Source organism: Canis lupus, chromosome 1 (assembly GCF_011100685.1).
Source record: "Canis lupus familiaris isolate Mischka breed German Shepherd chromosome 1, alternate assembly UU_Cfam_GSD_1.0, whole genome shotgun sequence".
Lineage (NCBI taxonomy): Eukaryota > Metazoa > Chordata > Mammalia > Carnivora > Canidae > Canis > Canis lupus.
This window is the reverse complement of record NC_049222.1, coordinates 51,745,763-51,761,096: the sequence shown is the minus strand read 5'-3', so window position 1 is coordinate 51,761,096 and position 15,334 is coordinate 51,745,763. Positions and strand designations below refer to the sequence as shown.

The following is a 15,334-nucleotide window of genomic DNA, read 5'->3' as shown; positions in this document are numbered from 1 at the left end:
ATATCTATATCTATATCTATATCTATATCTATATCTGTCATTTAATCCAAAAAGCTACACATTCATTTCAAGTATACATGAAACATTCTCCAGAATGGATTACAGGTTAGACTACAACACAGGTCTCATTAAACTTAAGAAAACTGAAATTAGATCAAGCATCTTTTCTGAACACAATGGTATACAACTAGAAATCAATTACAAGAAGGTAACTGGAAAACATACATATGTATACACATGAACACATGAAGGCTAACCAATATGTTGTTATGTAACCAACAGGTCAATGAAAAAATCAAAAAGGACATCACAAAATATCCTGAGACAAATGAAAATGGAAATACAATGTTCCAAAATCTATGGGATGAAACAAAAACAGTTCTAAGTGGGAAGCTCATAGCAATACAAAACTACCTCAAGAAAACAACAATAAAAAATTCCCAAATTAACAGCCTAACTTTGCGCCTAAGAAACAGAAAAAGAACAAAACTCAAAGTTAGTACAAGAAAGGAAATAATAAAGATCAGAGTGGAAATAAAGAGGGGCTAAAAAGACAATAGAAAAAATCAATGAAACTAGCAGTTGGTTCTGTGAAAAGATAAAATCAATAAACCTCTAGTCAGACTCATCAGTAAAAAAGGAAGACTCAAATAAAATCACAAAGGAAAGAGAAGTTACAATTGATACCACAGAAATATAAAGGATCATGAGATTACTACAAACAATTATATACCAAAAATTGTAAAATCTAGAAGTAAGTTTCTAGAAACACACAATCTTCCAAGATATGCCAACAAAAGCTAAATTGAGCAAACAGAATTGCATTAAACCAAAAAGGTTTCATGCAGCAAAGGAAACCATCAACAAAATGAGAAGGCAACTCATAACTAGAAGACATTTGTAAAACACATATGAAATAAGGAGGGTTAATAGCCAAAATATCTAAAGAACTTATACAACCTAATATCAACAACAACAAAAACTCAAAACCTCAACTAAAAAATGGGCAGAGGTCTTGAATGGACATACAGATAGACAAGGGATTGAAAAGCTACTCCTTTTATGATAACAGGTATATAATGTTCACCTCTGAGCAGCCAATGCCAAGAAGCTCACAATGAATCTGAATATCATCTATAAATTCACTGACACGAATAGCAAAGTTGATTCTCCTTTTCTTTAGTTCAGGCCTTCTAGGTTAATTATATTTTTTTCATTGTTTCTCTATTGTTGCTTCTATTTTTGCTTCTGATAACTCCAATTTATTTTCAATATTTTTTTAAAGATTTATTTATTTATTTTTATTTATGATAGAGAAAGAGAGAGAGAGAGAGAGAGAGAGGCAGAGACACAGGAGGAGGAGAAGCAGGCTCCATGCCGGGAGCCCGACGTGGGACTCGATCCCGGGACTCCAGGATCGCGCCCTGGGCCAAAGGCAGGCGCCAAACCACTGAGCCACCCAGGGATCCCCTCCAATTTATTTTCAAAGCCTTGTGTCTTATTGTATATGCATCCCATTATCCGACTGTTGAACTTAGTTGAGGAATACTTTACAAACAAATACATAAATAACACATTTCAGGTAATTTTTTCATACATAGTATATATTTTTAAAAGAGAGGGATGAGGGCAGCTTGGGTGGCTCAACAGTTTAGTGCTGCCTTCAGCCCAGGGCATGATCCTGGAGACCCGGGATCAAGTCCCACGTCAGGCTCCCTGCATGGAGTCTGCTTCTCCCTCTGCCTGTGTCTCTGCCTCTCTCTAATTCTGTGTTCTCTGCCTCTCTCTCTCTCTCATGAATAAATAAATAAAATCTTAAAATTAAAAGAGAGGGATGAAAGTCACAAGAGAATGGGAAGGGGATGCCTTAGTGGTTTAATCAGTTAAGGTCCAACTCTTGGTTTTGGCTCAGGTCATGATCTCAGGGTCATGAGTTCAAGCCCTGAGGTGGGCTCTGCACTGGACATGGAGCCTGCTTAGGATTGTCTCTCTCCCTCTGCCCATCCCTCTCCCCCTTTACTCCTACCAGCTCATTGCACTCTTCCTCTCACAAAAAAAAGGGGGGGGATGGAAATGAAACATAGTGGGAAACTATACTTGGAATACATACATTTAATAAATGCCTTATATCATGTAAAATAGAATATGAAAAATAAAAAATTACTATAAATAAGCCAAATCAAGTTATGAGAAAAATACTCAAAAGTCTTGAAAAGATACCTCAGAAAAGAGAATAATCAAATGATCAATACATATATTTTAAAAGTTTTAATCTTCATTAGTCAGAATAAACATTAATAGTAAATTCCCAATGAGATAACATCATACACACACTATAATACCTAAAATGCAAAATAAAGTGGACAGCAATTAGACGATAGAGCAAAACTTACTCTCATAGAGCTGGCAAGAGTTTAAATATGAAAAATCAATTTGGAAAATAATTTTGATATATTGGGGCACACATACACATACCCCAGGACTCAGAAATTCCCAGGAATGCATCCTTGGACATTTATACATATGTTCTCCAAAACCTGTATCAGAATTTTCCTAGTAATGCTATTTGTGACAGTCCTAACCTAGAAGTCACACAAATGCTCATCAATGGAGGAACAGATAAATAACATTCTATGGGCACACAAAAATACTACACAGGAATAAGTATGAGGGAATTATAATAATAATCAGTAATGTGGGTGAATCAGACGTTACAGTTACTGATTTTAGGATTCTACGTATGTAAATGAAAATCTGTTGTCAGAAGATTTAAGTTGGGGTTATGTTTGGGCAGTAACTGAAAGAGGCCCCATGGGGCTAATTAATGTTTCTTATCTGGGTGCTGGATCAGTGTCTTTGGTTTAATATTCATCAAATGATACTTATGTTCACATATGATGCATCAACTGAAGTCTAAAAAATAAATAATCAATAGGGGACTGGTCCAAGTCAGAAATATCTAGAAATCTCAGTTTCATTCCTTGCTGTACCATTAATAAGTATCCTAAAAGCACAACAACAACAAAATTAAGTTGTTTGAGATTTATATGCTAGCTGAAGAAAAACAATTTTGCTTTGCCTTCTCATAACATGGGGAGGAATAAAAATGACTAGCCCTATCATATATTAAAACATATAAAAAGCTACTATACTTAATATACATATAACATTGCTAGATCATTCAAATTAAATGGGAAGATATTTTATATAATTCAGTTTAACTATATGTGAAGCTTCATGTAAGAACCCTCTGACCATTTGGAAAATAAAATAAAATTTTCTTCCTCACTTCCTAAACAACAATGAATCAGGAAAAATCAAAGCTTTAAAATAGAACATTAAAATTATAGGAGAGGGGCAGCCTGGGTGGCTCAGCAGTTTGGCGCCTGCCTTTGGCCCAGGGCATGATCCTGGAGACCCAGGATCAAGTCTCACGTTAGGTTCCCTGCATGGAGCCTGCTTCTCCCTCTGCCTGTGTCTCTGCCTCTCTCTCTCCCTCTGTGTCTCTCATGAATAAATAAATAAAAATATTTTTAAAAAATGAAAAAATAAAATTATAAGAGACTTTGACAGGGATAAACTAAAATTTTTAGATAAGAGAAAGCTTTTTTGAACCTTACCACTTTAACACTTTACAGTGAGCATGTATAACTTTTATAATAAGCTAATTAAAATATGGCTTAAACATTTGTATGTTATTCTAATTCCTACATTTTATAACACCATTAGCATTTTCTCAAAGCTGCTAATTCAAAGATGATTATCTCATTATAATATAAACAATGGTCATTCATTAATCTGACCAAAAAAAAAAAAAAAAAAGCACCTCTTATGTGCCAGGAATTCTTCTAGAGCTAGAGATGCAGCAGTGAGTAAAATAGTAATGATTCCCTGCCCTCAAGGAGCTTCCTCTGTAGTAGAAGAAGACACAAGATAAACTAAATTGGTATTAGACGGTAGTCAATAATTATGGAAAAATATAAAATGGAAAGAAGATGAGTGTGCTGTAGCAGAGATGAAGAGATTATCAAGATGTTGAAATTTTAAATAGTCAGGGAAACCTTCAATGAAAAGTTAATTTTTGATTAAAAAAAAAAAAAGAATAGAAGGAACAGGAGATGGTGATATGTAAGCGGGAAATGCATTTCCACTAGAGGGTACAGGAAGGAAAAAAGACTGAGCCAGCCAGGCAAATGGCATATTCAAGGAACAGCACAGAAATTACTGTGGATAGAACAGAATGAGTGACAAAGAAAGCACTAAAAAATATACATAAAAAAGCAAAGGTGCCAGATTACTTAGGACCTTACAGTAGGGTCAGAACTTTAACTTTCATTTTGAGATGAGGGGCCACTGAAGGGTTTGATATAATGAATGCCATGATCTGGCTGAGTTTTCAAGGGATCTTCTGAGCTCCTAAAATGGGGGAGGGTGGTTTAAAAAAGAACCCAAACTAAAGACATGTAACAATTACAGCAACAAAAAAGAGAAGATGAAACATGAAGGGTAGATTTCCTGACCTTTATTCCTCATGTACTTAGTGAGTACACTGTTAGGTGGTTATGATGGAAAAAATTGGTTAGCCATGAGTTCTGCACTCCCAGGGAATTTATAGGAGATAGAACATGAGCCAGAGTAACTATAATACACAGTAGAAAACAATGAGCTAAGGAAAACTTTCCATCTTGGTTGATAAAGAGGGAGAAGTAGGAGGTCGTCTTGAAGCAGTTGGCATTTTAGCTGGCTACAAAAATGAAAGCTCCTTGAACAGCATGGGTTTTGCCTTTTCCAGACTTCTCAACTGCCAGTATCCAAAACAGTGCTTGGCACAGTCAGTGATCACTAGATATTTGTTACATACTGTCTGAATGAACTTGGGTGTGCAGATAGGTAAGGGGAACAATATAAGTAAAATCACAACAAGGAAGTCTTAGAGTTAAATTTGGTGGAAGGATATGAGAATAGCAGGAGATGAAATGAAAACCTTAGAGTAGGGTTACATCACAGAAGAATTTGCTGATCCTGTGGAGGTACCATTGATGAGAGGGAAATGTACTGGAAAGATGAATGTAATAATACTGATACATGATTGAAGCAAAGAACCAATTGATGGATGGAAGTTAGAGACCAGTTTGGATGTTATCGTGAGAACCCAGACAAAAGGTGATGAGGATCTCAATTAGTTTATTATCACTTGATCCCCTCATCATTAGTACTTCTACTCTACTGAGTCAGTATTTGTGACCCTTACTACAGAGGTGTATTTACAGGTACTATAATTATTTTATTTGTCTGTTTCCTTTTCTTTACTAGCAATAGAGCATATTTAGCACTGGTGATGGACACTTCTAATCACCCACTGATTTTCCCTTTTCCCTTTATTACACTAATAGAATGCTTCAAGTTCCAGCTGCACATAGAGCTACCAGTCAGAGACTCCATTTCCCAGCCTCTCTTGCAACTGGATGTGGTCATAAACTAAGTTTTGGCAATGGATATGAACAGAAGAGACAAGTGCAACTTTTGGGACATGCATTCCTAATGAAGCTGCTTGTCTCCATTTCTTCCCATATCTTCTCATAGGTTGCTCCTTACCCATTTTTCTGTCCCAATGCCTGAAGTAGGTGTTGGAGATTATGTCCTTTTGCAACTTTATGACTTTCTTAGTCCTTTTCCTAATAAAAGAGGTATAGGGACTGGGATTTCCTTCAAGGGTCAGTTTTTCATAGGGTTTTATAAAAAGGGAAAATGTAGGCCTATCACCAAATTCTGGCCAGTGGGATGTGAATGAGAGTAGGGTGCAGTGTCTGGGTCATGCCTCTAAAAGGAAGCTCTCTGTTTCTTCTTTCCTTCTTTCTGGGGGTAGCGATTTGACCCTGGTAGTGGTGAGTCCACCTTGACCCAGGGTATCACCTTACAGGACATAAAGCAAGAATATAGAAGCAGTGCCCAACAAACTTGGACTTATATGTAATAGAAACAACTACCATCTTAGTTAAACTAATGTTATTTGGTCTCTGTTATAGCAGCCAAATAGGTATCTTAATACATACTCTATAAATATTGACCATTACCACTATCTGTTGAATGAATATATGATCGGTAAGTATAAACATCTCTATATAAATAATGTAATATTAAGGAATTATTTCTCCCATTCCCCTAAACTTTGAACATAAAACATCTATAGTCTATTGAAAAGGATATCTATGGTATAAAGCTTCAGGTGAAGTCAACTTCTGTATCATCATCAGTTTGGGTTCATATCTTAACTTGCTTTATGCTAATGTGTATTAGCACAAAAATTATCTACTGTCAGTTGAGATTAAATCAATACAACACTGACCTATTGGTTTCTGGTTGTAAGTTCTAACATACCATGAAACAAGGCCTATAAAGGGAAAATGGACTATGAAATCTTCAAATTCTATATGTCTTATCATTCTTTTTTAGGCAAATGTAACAACATGAATTTGGATATTAGTCTCTGATTTCAGGGATTTTATCCATGTTTGTTGTCATACAGAATGCAACAACAATTTCAAAGAAGTAAAGGAAGACCAATATTTGACATTAGGTCTTAAAAACTAGCCATTTGTGTTTATTTATTATTTTATAATTTTTTGATTCTTATACACAGACTATGACTATTTAAATAGAGATTTCTGTTTGTATAGTCCACCCGATCTAATCTGTTTATTATCAAGTGTATACATTTATGTTACTAGAGCACTCTCACAGAAACACCAAGAGAGCCCACAGAACTCGTTAGGGGTTAGCTGTGTATGTATGTTGTGGAAGTACACTGGAATGGTGACTTGTTTAATTAGGAGGTGTTTGAAAGAGGCAATTGAAGGTGAGCCCCAACACTGGAAATATGATTTGGGTGTCAACTTTGGGACAGGGGTTGTGATTAAGAAAAGCTGGAGCCTGGCACATTATTTTCTGAATAGAAATAAGCCTTAAAAAAAGAGATTGAGCTATTTTGACTTTTTAATGCCAAAAGGTTTATACTGTTGAAGACAGAAATGGTGAAATGTGAATATTGTATATAAAAAGGAAATGTTTTATTTTCTATACGAGTAGAGTTCTTTTGTATAAACAGTATCTTGTGTTAATTTTCCTTGGAGTACTAAGGATCGGGAGTTTGTTTTGCTGATCCCAAATCTTCAGAACTGTGTCTGTGTTAGCAAGTTCTTAGCTCAGCTAACACAAACAAACAAACAAAACTAAGAGAGAGAGAGTTGCTGAATGAGTAGATGATGCTTGCATTTATGAACTGCAATTTCCCACTAAATGAAGTGAAGGAATGACATAACCTGTTTTGAGAATCTTCATGGAAATACAGATACCACACTAAGACTTTTCCTAAAAGCACAAAAATAAGAAGATATTTAACTCAGGTAAGTTGTTTATAAAGAAGGCTGCTTCATGGTCAATGTTTTTTGTTATTTTAGTTTTGTAAGCATATTTACTACATTTGGTAATACTGGAATACTTAATTTTCCAGGAAACTATGGCTTAGGTATAAGGCTATGTTAAAAAAATAAACATGATTATAAACATAGATTTTGAAAAAAAGAGAGAATCTGACCCATTTTTTCCATGAACAAATATAAAATTGAAAAAAAATGACCATGATAATAACTAGAAATATTGGGTAGAATAAAAAATCAATTAGCCTGAATGGTTATGGTATTCTATATTGCTGAGAAACGAGTCATCTTGACTCCTATGACCACCTATTCACGTGAAAAACATGCAAAAAGATTGCAACTATAGCAAGCGGGAGTTTTAGTCTATTTGCACAAATTTTCACTATTGTAAATCAACTGACACACAATCCAATAATCCAAATATCATTTTGTGTACTGATACGGCGATATGACCTAGGGATCTGGAGGTAATCTGTTTCATTCATATAGGTAAAGGATGGGGTTTCGGAATAAGGTATTAGACTTGCAACATTTATGCAAAAGAAATAATGTGATACTGTAAAGCAACACTATTCATTTAACATAATGAGCTGCTATACAATAAGTCACATGTTCCCAGAGTGTAAGTTATATAAATTTGAAAGCTGCATTTATTATTAATATCTCATTCCCAGACAGGGGCTTGCTTAGTCAGTCAGTAGTAAAACCTGGCTTAGCATACCAAATTTAAAGCTCTTTAACAAATATGAAAGTTTTTTTTTTTAAACTATCCTGCTTGTAGCTAAATCACTTGTGTGCATTTTAAACCATCCCCCCCCATAGTATTGAGAATATTTTATTTTTGCTACCACAAGTAATAGACATCAAAATACAAATTATAGTAATAGTTAGAAATATTTGAACTTAAGGCTTGGACTGTTTAAAACTTATCATCATTCAAAAGGTCTGGAAATAGACCTTCCTGTTACATTGCCTATCCGAACTCTAACAAGCTGATATTATTTTGTAAGAAAGAGGCTTGTTAGGGTCAACGCAGGGATGCTCTAAAATTCCTTCGTTTGAACTGATGAGAGTTCCTAACTGTAGACGATTTAACGAGTTTATGGTTCCAGGTGTACATCAGCACATGTCAAATTCTGCAAGAGCTTATGATCTCTAAGAACTCGCCTTCTAGAATGACCTTTGCTGAGTGGGGCTCGATTAGGAATCGATACGTAAAGAGGCTCTTTAAAAAAAAAAATCGTGTCAATAGTTTTAAGAGTACCTTGGCGTGGTCTAGAAACCATGAGTTAGGAGGAAGGTGCTTGTCAGTGGGTAAGAGTGCCTCACGTGCCCAGGATCCTTCCTGACACCCCAGCCAGGACCTCCTCACCCTGCTGGGCGCCGTCTGCAGAGGCGCCCCCCTCGGTGCCGCAGACCCCCCAGGACACGGATTCAGGATCCATCCCAGGCCGGCCAGCAGCTATCGCCTGCTGTCCCCTGATCGGAGCGAGTGCATATTCAATGCAGGGTCACTTACGACTGAGTTTTTCATCATGGCTTTGACTGTGAAGCCCTCAGAAACCAGGGAGTGAGGCTGGTGCACCGGGAGCGGCTGTTGCGCCAGCAGCTTGGTCCTCTTCGGCATCTTGTCTGGGCATTTGTTTAAGCTCAGGGTCTCTTTTTCTGCCACCATCTTCCTAGAAAATGTCTCGTTCTCATAAAACGTGTAGTAAAAGAATCAGTGGGTTTTACGCATGTGAGAAGGAGTTCGGGGGGGAAAAAATGTAAAAAGGCGCGTTACTGGTAGAAATTCAACCCCTCGTAGTGCCCAGGTTGATCCAGATGTTTGGCAGCTCCTAGGTGAGGGGAGTTGACGGAGGGGAGGGGCGGGAGGAGGGAAGGACCGTGGCGAGAGCCCTAAGAAGCTTCCAAAGGTAAGCCTCCCGGTTGCTAAGCGACGCGTCAACACTGCGGCCCCGTGGCCCAGTCCCCCCGTGACGTAGCACGCTTGCTGGGCCTGAATGCGGAGAGGCGGCGGAAGGCGGCGGGCGGAAGGCGGGCGGCGGCGGGCGGAAGGCCCACGGCAGGCCGACGGCGGGCGGGGAGGGGGCGGCGCGATGGGAGAAACTACGCTGTCAAACTACGACTCCCAGAAGGCCCCTGGCTGCGCGTCGTCCGCGCGTGCGCATTCCGACAGCCGGCCCCAGGGAGGCAGGTGCTGGAAGATTTAACCCCGGAGCCACATTTGTGGGAGGCGCGGGCGGGCGCCGGTGCGGGCGTAGCCCCCTGCGTGCCCAGCAGCCTCCACCTGCCTAGTGACCATGATAGGTACGTGAGTACCTGCCAGGTACAGCCTCTCTGCGCCTCCTCGCCGGGCCTCGGCGGACAGGGACGCCCCCGCCCCCAGGGTGTCGGCCGGTGTCAACTGTCAGTGTCGGGACGGCCGTGTCCGCCGGCCCTCGGCCCGCGCTGCGCGCTTCCCGGTGCCCGCCGTGGGCCGGGGGAATACGTGTGTGTGAGCTCAGCCCCCGCCCAGCCCGTGCTCGGACAGCTTCCCCGGGGACCCCGGCGTGCGCGCCTGCGCCTCCCGAGGTGGAGGCTGCGGCGCGCGTTCCCACGGCGAGCGCCGCGCCGCGCCCCGCCCCGCCCCGCCCCGCCCCGCCGGACTCGGGGGTCGGTTCGCAGGCCCCTCACGTGCACCTCCGGCCCCGCCCCTCGGGGGCTGCCTCCCGGCTAGGGACGGATGGGACCCGCCGCCTGTAGGACTCTTTCCGGGGAAACCCTATACCGAAGCTTTCAGCTCTAGCGGAAGGCACCTGCCGGGATGGTTAGGATTCAGAGACATTCCTGCAGAGGAACTTAAACCTCTCGCTCCCTCGATTTTTCCTTGTAAATCTCTCCTTGTAGGTCTGAGATGAAAGAATCTAGAGTAAAGAATAACAAGGATTAAATATTGGCATAATGAATTATTAGTTGACACAAAATGACCTGGGTGCATATTTATGATGAAAGCTTTGGAAATGGTTTGTGGTAATTGTTTATAAACACTGTGACAAAAGTTTCCTCCCCCTCCCCGTCCTCCCCGTCCTCCCCGTCCTCCTCGCCGTCCTCCTCCTCTTCCTCCTCCTCCTCCTCTTCCCTCTCCCCCTCCTCCTCCCCCCTCCTCCTCCCCCCCCTCCTCCTCCTCTTCGCGGTAATCTTTGAAATGAGTGGAAATACACAGTATGATTAGAAACCAGTGTTATTTGGGGCGTTTATTATGACAGAGACTTACTTTAGATTGTGTATGGAAGATTTGGTGACCCTATTTGGAGATTATTCCTGATGAGTACCACTTAAAAAACAATTTTGATTGCATCGAGTGCATCTGAAGTCAGAAATGGTCAGTCCAGAAAGATGAGAAGTGGATTTTTAAAATACGTAAGTTTGTATGCACTGATAGAGTCTTAAGTCTTTTATTTAGGAAAATTAATGTTAAAGCGTAAAACATTCTACCCAGAGGGAGAATCATGCCAGTGATTAACTGATGCTGTCTTTGCAGCAATGATAAAACCTAGGGATGTTGTCCAATTTTTCTCACCTTTCTAGCACGGTATGACTTTTGGTGAATGACTTTTGAAAGTCATCCAATGAAGACATTTTTCTTATAAATGAATGTTTTATATAAACTTTATGAATCTTTTGAACCCAACTTTTACATATAATCCACTATAAACGGCTCTGAGTGGAATCAGAAAAACTAATAGAAGAAATTTTTAAAAATCCATGATGTCAGCATTTTACAGAAAAAATTATGTTTTATTTGAAGACAATTATAAAATTTTATTTTAATTCAACTTAATTTAGTGCATGCATGCTCTTAAAAGAAGCAAGTTTATAGCAAAGCTATATAAAGATAGGGACTTAAGATCTAAAAATCACAATTCTAAATTGTTATCTGATAAATGACTATATAAGAACTTTAAAAAAAAAGAACTTTGGTAGGATGAACTATGTTTAGGGAATTTAGTTTATTTGGGACTTAGGGACATAAGACAGAAGAGTATGATCTTTGGATTTGATGATTAGACAGTTATTAGTAACTTGTAATTACATGGAGAATATAAGGTAGATTTTAAAAGGTGTTTTTTCTTATACTCCAGTTGTTGTTTTACATAGTGCAAATAAATGTGTATTACAACATAAGTACAACATGCCCCATCCCAAGAAAGGTACTTTACATATAAAAACCATGTGGACAATGTGCAGTACATTATTTTATACAAGTAATTGCAATGCCTAATTCTATTGGTGGGCACTTTTTGATAAAAATCTTAATTGCCAATTTTGGACTTGTATTGGTGAAGAGAGTGTGTGGAAAGGTAGGTGAAAGTGGAGGCAATTAAAAAGGAAAGGTAGGTGAAAGTGGAGGCAATTAAAAAGTGATGGGTTTCCTGTTTGTGAATAAACCTCAGAGCCAGGAAAGGCATTATTGTTTATACCTAGTAATAGGCTGGAGATAAAAATATACCTCAGTATATATCTGGGTTTGTTTTTTTTTTTCCTGTTAAAGACATTGTGCTACTCAGAACTTGCCTGTTTTATGCTTGTGCTCTCTTTAATTGCTACACCCTCTTTAATGCAAATAGTACTCTTCCATTTTACAAAAATCTTGGCTTACTTTTGAGGAAAAACAACAATAGGAGTAAAGGGGATTGATTGTTACCCCACTACGAGTAGAATTAACCTTCCTTTTTTGTTCTTAAAACCTAGGATTCCTTCTTGGTACAGAGACTGCCTCAAAAGTACTTATATTTCTCACTTGAATTATGACTGATACGTTAAATGCCTGGCCCAGACAGTCATAGAAACATAGTTTAATTAATTATGACTTTGAGAAGTATGGAGTAGGACATCAGGGTATCATAAAGCACAATAGAAAGGCATAAGAAAATTCTACTTAGAAAGATATAATTTTTGGTATCATTAAAAACATTTTCACTCTTTTAAAAATTAGCAATTTAAAATTGAATTTTAGTAGCGATATTTGTGGTATATCCTAATTCCTACAGAACTAGATTTAGGTAATGAGTAGTATCATATATTAAAGTGTGGGGATCTGTATACAACAGTGTTGCCAATATTGAAATTCAAATTCAGTGTCTCACTCTTTAAAGGTTTTTTATTAAAAAAAATAACAATTAGAACATAGTCACATTTGTATGTTGTTTAAATTATCTCTTAGGAAAAAACCTATATCCACCTATATAACTCCACCCCATAGTAATTCTTGCCTTCTCTTATTTTTGTGGATGTACACAAATTATACAAATACTCTTCAATAAATGAGCATTCAGTAGGTTTATAGATTGCTGTCATCAGAAATGTTTGTGTTCCTGTCTTTTTATTTTTTTTTATTTTTTATTTTTATTTTTTTGTTCCTGTCTTTTTATTTGCATATGTAAGCATATATGTAAAGTAAAGATCTTAGTTCAATTTCTGGGTGGATTTTCTAGTCAAAAGATTAGTAGATTTTAAATTTTTCTAGGTATTTCTAAATTGTTATAAAGTAGGTCACCATATTTTATATTTCTATCTAATGCAACAAGGTAGCAAAATCTGCTGTTACTCCTCAGGACAGAAAAATTTCAAGAAGACATCCTCCCCAAGACTGACTCACACTGTCCATCAGCAGAGCACCTACTGGGTTTTTCCTTTTTCCCTGCCTCTTTCCATCCCACCCCCAAGTTTAATTCCTTTGAGCAGTGCACTAAACCTGGTTGGTGCACTATGGTTGGTGGCTCTGCTCTGACTGGCAGTGTTTATAAGAATGCACATTTACTCCTTGTGTACCACAAAATACTTTTATTTTTGCCTTCTTGATGAGTGAAAAACAGTATATTTAAATTTTTAAAATGAATTTATGAGGGAAAAACCCTTTCATTTTTCATTTTATATTGCTTTATTTTCATGAAAACAGATCCAGTGATTGGGCACATACTGTGTGCTTAGTACTACTCCAGGTGCCAGGGATACACTGAATGAAATAGAAAAAAAAAAATGCCCATGCTATTATGAATATGCAGTCTAATTTGCTATTTGCCTACAAATCTATATATTTGTTTTAAAGCTTATATGAGGTGAATTTTAAAGTCTCAGAGTTTATATTTTTAGTTGATTGTGATGTACTGATACTTGCTTTGCCATTTCAATAATTTTAGATAAAAAGTAACCCTACATCGAAGTATTCATAGGCTCTGAAAGCTTCTATTTTTGGTGAGGTACATTTATGTCATAAAGGAAACTACTGAATCTTTGCATAGACTATTTCCTGTAATTATGTACAGTTCTTTGGGTCCAAAGGCTCTAAAATCATGACCTAATGCCCTTTACAATTTTGGAATGATTTAAGGATTTTTTTTGAAGTCTACGTTTTTTTTTTTTTTGAAATCTCAGAGCTTCATTGCTTGAAAATGATACAATGAAAGTACTTTGTATTAAGATATGCAGATCCATTTCTACCTCCAAAGCTTCTTTGAAAAATGGGGAAAAAAATCTCCTTACTTCGAAATGCTTCATATTCATGAAACCAATTTCAATGGAGAATAGTCTATTCTGTTAGCTTTTAGTTCTTTGATCAATGAAAATTGTTTCTTACCTGCTGTTTCTTTAGCCTTTAATTGTGGCCCAATGCTTATTCAGTGTTTCTGTTTTAATTTGCATTTAATGAGCTCATTTTAAATATTTCTTTGTAGTAACTTGAATGGTTTCTCTCAAGTTCTGTTATATTAAAGAAGGAAATTTATATGACAGTTGGCTGATTTATGTTGCAGCTCACCTTCCTGCCTTATTTGCTTACCCCTATTGGAGAGAGTCTGGGTTAAAAAGAATTGTTGGTAATGTTACTATTATTTCCCCCAGTACTATATGTCCTAATTATCTGGGACTTCTATCAGGTTTATTCCTATATCTATTTTCACTAACTAGAAATGTTTCTTCCCTGGATTAACAGGTATTTCAGCTCACAATAATGATTTCAATGTCAGTTCTTTCTGAGGTACTGGATCAGGTGGTGCTGTGCAGGGGAGGCCCAGGTGGTGGCAAATGTGTATGTATTGCCTCCTGGAAAGGAGCAGAGGGAAATAGGAGACCATTTCTCCGAGACAAGTCTGTGATCTAGTTGGACTGATAAGACATATATTTGAGGTAAAAAAATCCCCTCTCCTCCACAACAGAAGCAGAGTAAGTAGAGATGTTTATATATCAACACAAACATGCGCACACACACCATCACATCACAGTTTTCATGTCTCTTCTGCACACCTTATTTTCTCAGCTTTGAATGTTACTCCTCTTTAGTGCATCTGGAAACTACTGTTCATCCTGGAAGATCCACTTCAAATGATACCAACTTTATATGAAGTTTTCCTTAAGATCTTCACCTGTGTGTCAACTCTCACACTTCTCAGCCTGAAGCAATTAGCTCCTCCTTTAGAATCAACCAAGAGCTTAGCAACCATTATCTGTCACCTTATAGCATAAAGGTGTACGGAAAAACAAAGATTTGCAATCCTATGTTGTAAGTATCATGATATAGGTTTATACAGGGAAGTGCAGGAGAGGGCAACTAGTAGAGTCTGGTCAATCCACTGTGTCCAGAGACACTGAGGGACAAGTAGGAGTTAATTAGAAGAGGGCAATGTTCTAGATGGAGGGACAGACATGAGCTGAGGCATGGCAGGGAGAGGGAAGAGGGGATGAAGACTATGCAGTGAGGTGGAGGCCAGAAGAATTAGGCTGGCACCAGGCTGGAAGGGCAGAGTCTGTCAGCTGTAAGCAGGGCCAAGGGCGGTAGCTTTATAATACAGTGGAAGGAGGAGTCAGTGAACCATTGTGTACACAAGAGCATTATGAATGGATTACATTTTAGAAAGATG

The 15,334-nt window shown here is 38.3% G+C and overlaps 2 protein-coding genes across 5 annotated transcripts in view; one reads left to right on the top strand and one right to left on the bottom strand.

Annotated features, from left to right (window-relative positions):
• PACRG (parkin coregulated) overlaps positions 1–9,461 on the bottom strand; it is a 521,242-nt gene extending 511,781 nt beyond the window's left edge. The window contains exon 1 of one of the 4 annotated variants that reach the window (XM_038526512.1): positions 8,956–9,461. In XM_038526512.1, the coding sequence (XP_038382440.1) occupies positions 8,956–9,111 (156 nt within the window). In that variant the 5' untranslated portion in view covers positions 9,112–9,461. The remainder of the gene's footprint in view (positions 1–8,955) is intronic. The other 3 variants (XM_038526514.1, XM_038526515.1, XM_038526513.1) reach the window with 3 other exon arrangements.
• Positions 9,462–9,522: 61 nt separating this feature from the next.
• The window catches only part of PRKN (parkin RBR E3 ubiquitin protein ligase), a 1,310,777-nt gene continuing 1,304,965 nt past the window's right edge, over positions 9,523–15,334 (top strand). The window contains exon 1 of the mRNA XM_038526511.1: positions 9,523–9,746. Coding sequence (XP_038382439.1) covers positions 9,740–9,746 — 7 coding nt within the window. The 5' untranslated portion in view covers positions 9,523–9,739. The remainder of the gene's footprint in view (positions 9,747–15,334) is intronic.